Below are 4,091 nucleotides of genomic sequence, written 5' to 3'. Positions count from 1 at the left end.
GATTGCCACCCCTTCAGGGTCTCCACAAAGGAGCCCTCGAGCCATAGGACATTGGCCATCTTGCCCACCATGGCACCTCCGTACTCCGCCTGGTTGCCGCGCACCACCTTCGGCTTGACGTTGAAAGTCTTGAGCCATAGGACGAAATGGGGGCGGATGCGAAGGAAGGCCTCGCACACGACGATAAATGCCGAGATGTTGAGGATGAAGTTCAGGGCCAGATCGTGGAAATCCAGGCCGTAGTAGAACATGAGCCCCCGGACAAATGGGTGGAGAGGGAAGCCCAGTCCGCGGAGGAAATGGGGGAGGAACACCACCCTCTCATGGGGCCTAGGGGTGGGGATGAGCTGCCCCTTTTCGGGGAGCCGGTACGCGATGTCGTTAGACAGGCATCCGGCCTTCCTCAGCTTTTTGATATGTCCCTCCGTGACGGAGGAGACCATCCACTTGCCTCCTGCTCCGGACATGGCTGGAGAAGGTTGAGGTGGGAGTGCGGACTTGGGCGCTGGAGCTCGAGTACGCAAGAATGGATAGGTGAAGGAGGAAGAAGGCGTAGGTGAAAAGGTGGATCCTTATCCCCTTATATGGGTGGACACAACTACATGTCCCCACCAGCCTGGTAAAACTCGCTTATCTCCAAGCGCCGTAATCAATGGCGCGGTTGGGTTACCCACGCTCGTATTGATGAGAATCCCGGGATAAGGGGACACGATCTCTGCTTTAACAAGACGTGCCAAGGAAACTGCCTGGCATAACGCGCTAAGGTGGGATAATGAAACGACTTGGATAAAGGCTTGGCCGTGGTATGTCACGCTACGGAATACGTCAGCAGATTAGATTGGTGTAAATATTATTCTCTCTATGGCAATATGTGGAAACTTATTTTGCAGAGCCGGACACTATCTTTGTGTTCAAAATCTTCTACGAAGTACTTGGAGGAGGAACCCGCCTTGCAATGCCGAAGACAATCTGCGCGCCGGACTCGTCGTCATTGAAGCCTGGTTCAGGGGCTACTGAGGGAGTCCTGAATTAGGGGGTGTCCGGATAACCGGACTATATCCTTTGGCCGGACTATTGGACTGTGAAGATACAAGATTGAAGACTCCGTCCCGTCCGGAAGGGACTTTCCTTGGCGTGGAAGGCAAGCTTGGCGATACGGATATGTAGATCTCCTACCATTGTAACCGACTCTATGTAACCCTAACCCCATCCGGTGTCTATATAAACCAGAGGGTTTTAGTCCGTAGGACAACATACACATCAACAATCATACCATAGGCTAACTTCTAGGGTTTAGCCTCTTCGATCTCATGGTAGATCTACTCTTGTACTACCCATATCATCAATATTAATCAAGCAGGATGTAGGGTTTTACCTCCATCAAGAGGGCCCGAACCTGGGTAAAACTTCGTGTCCCTTGCCTCCTGTTACCATCCGGCCTAGACGCACAGTTCAGGACCCCCTACCCGAGATCCGTCGGTTTTGACACCGACAACCATGATTTCAGATCTGAACCTATTATGTTTTCATCAATATATGATAGTTCTTGATCCTATCTTGCAAGTCTATAGTCACCTACTATGTGTTATGATCCGGCAACCCCGAAGTGACAATAATAGGGACCAGTCCCGGTGATGACCGTAGTTTGAGGAGTTCATGTATTCACTATGTGTTAATACTTTGGTCCGGTACTCTACTAAAAGGAGGCCTTAATATCCCTTAGTTTCCGCCAGGACCCCGCTGCCACGGGAGGGTAGGACAAAAGATGTCATGCAAGTTCTTTTCCATAAGTACATATGACTATATTCGGAATACATGCCTACACTACATTGATGAATTGGAGCTAGTTCTGTGTCACCCTAGGTTATGACTGTTACATGATCGATCGCATCTGGCATAATTCTCTATCACCGATCCATTGCTTACGAGCTTTCCATATATTATTCTTTGCTTATTTACTTTTCCGTTGCTATTGTTATCATCACTATAAAACACCAAAAATATTACTTTTGCTACCGTTATCACTACTATCATATTACTTTGCTACTAAACACTTTGCTGCAGATATTAAGTTTCCAGTTGTGGTTGAATTGACAACTCGCCTGCTAATACTTGAGAATATTCTTTGGCTCCCCTTGTGTCGAATCAATAAATTTGGGTTGAATACTCTACCCTCGAAAACGGTTGCGATCCCCTATACTTGTGGGTTATCACATCTCGTCGGATTCGGCAACGGCTCGCTGAAGCACTCTGGGTCTGCATCGCATCATGAGGATTATGGCAGTGGTGGTCATCTCCTACGTCGGAGGTGGTCGACCTGAGTCTGGATGATCGGATCACGAGCTCTGTAATCTAGTCCCGGCTACAAGTCGGGGAGACATAGTTGCCGGTGAAAACTGAGCCGATGGCGGACAATGGCGGCGTTTTGCACCGTTACCTTGATGAAGGCGTCGTTCTGTAACTACCGTCGACCCACTCATGCTGCTTCGGGGGAAACCCTATGATCTGGTTTTCCAGATCGGACGATGGCGGCACTATGGTGTCGTTTCTCTCTTGGGAGTATCGTTTGTGGAGCAGCGCTGGAAGTCAGAGGTAGGAGGTGGAGTGGCTTCGTCTTGCACGGAGCTTCGATGGAGATGTCAAGTCATGCCTGGCCGACAGGTGCTACGCTTTGTCATGCCTGGCCGGTAGGTGCTACGCACGACAGATCTTCCAAAGACTTCAAGTTGTGTCGGCTAGTGGTACTTGGCGGCATTGGTGCTGAGGTGTACCGGCGGCGACCGCGACGTGCTAAGCAGTTCGCGCGTAGGGAGGTGGTGATGTTAGGCGCCATAGTGGTGTCGACGGCAGCTAGACTGGGCAAGGATGATGCGTCAGTACAACTCTGAAGATGGAGTGGTGGCAGTTGGCGGCGGCGGCTTCTGAGAGCGCGTCGGACCGGTGTGTGCCCCATACCCGGCAAGTGGCTTGGTTGGGGCCTCAGGTCTTAGATGTTAGGCTTGACTGCGTGGTCTGTGGTATTAGGCCCGAACTATCAGCACCCCTTCATCAACTGGATATGAGTAGCGACAGATGTTGCCTAGACGGTGGCTTCAGACTTACTGTTGTATTTCTTTGTACGATCTTTTATGAATAATTAATAAAGTGGCTGCATGCATCGCCCAGATGCAGAGGCCGGGGTCTTCCTCCTTTAAAAAAAACTATGGCGACTACGGCTCCAGGGCACCGGTCCTTTGAGTCATGCACACGAAGACTTTCTGGCAGTCAACAACAATGTTAGCCCAGGTCCGGTATGGAAGCAGTGACAATGGTTAGAGGTAGTGGTCGTTTGGTGATCCAAAAATTTCAATGTAATTTTAATTAATTATCTTCCGGTGAATTTTTTATATTTTACAAATATCTATTCTTTCTGAAGGGAAAAGAAAAGATCAAGGCCTACTCTGCACTGGGGGACCGCCCACTGCACATCAGGCTAGTTATAGTGGGGGTAACTTAGCAAGTAACACAATGCAGTCTAAGATGAGTTTGCTTATGTGGCATTATTTAATAAAAAGAGATGTGTTTAAAGTTCCAACATAATATGTTACTGTAACACAACACTTCTTAAAAAAAGATGAGCCAACAAATTAATAAATGAATTCAACTATAACATTATTACTATGTTTCTTTTTGCACTATAAAGATAATAACTGCATAACACTAACACTGGTATAGTAGAGTTACTGCCCGCTGTGACGAGCGTCAGCCGCGTCGAGCAACAGGATGCGTCCAACGGTAAAAAAGCCGCGTCGAGCAACAGGATGCGTCCAACGGTACTTTCAGGCGAAGAAGAGAATGTGTTACCACGCTTTTCCGCCTTCGTGCTGAGCTTACGGTTTTCCCCCTACCATGCGTCCCCCGCTCCTCCCCCGCGTCGCCTCCGCCGCCTCCGCCACGCCTCCTCGCCGCCAGCGCACCGTCAGGCCGCCGATGCCGCCCTCCCCTGCCCTCCTCTCCTCCACCCCACCGCCGGCCGCACCCACAGAAACCCCCAAGCCCGAGACCACCCACCAGCACCCTCCCCCCGCCCGCCGCCGCCTACCCCTCGCCGA

The 4,091-nt window shown here is 50.3% G+C and overlaps 1 protein-coding gene across 1 annotated transcript in view; it reads left to right on the top strand.

Moving 5' to 3' along the window:
• The first annotated feature begins 3,868 nt into the window (after nucleotides 1-3,868).
• Nucleotides 3,869-4,091, top strand: part of LOC119271879 (N-glycosylase/DNA lyase OGG1-like) — a 3,424-nt gene continuing 3,201 nt past the window's right edge. Inside the window, exon 1 of the mRNA XM_037553533.1 lies at nucleotides 3,869-4,052. Within this exon, the coding sequence (XP_037409430.1) occupies nucleotides 3,889-4,052 (164 nt within the window). The 5' untranslated portion in view covers nucleotides 3,869-3,888. The remainder of the gene's footprint in view (nucleotides 4,053-4,091) is intronic.

Source organism: Triticum dicoccoides, chromosome 3A, assembly GCF_002162155.2.
Source record: "Triticum dicoccoides isolate Atlit2015 ecotype Zavitan chromosome 3A, WEW_v2.0, whole genome shotgun sequence".
Classification (NCBI taxonomy): Eukaryota; Viridiplantae; Streptophyta; class Magnoliopsida; order Poales; family Poaceae; genus Triticum; species Triticum dicoccoides.
This window is presented reverse-complemented; position numbering and strand designations above follow the sequence as displayed.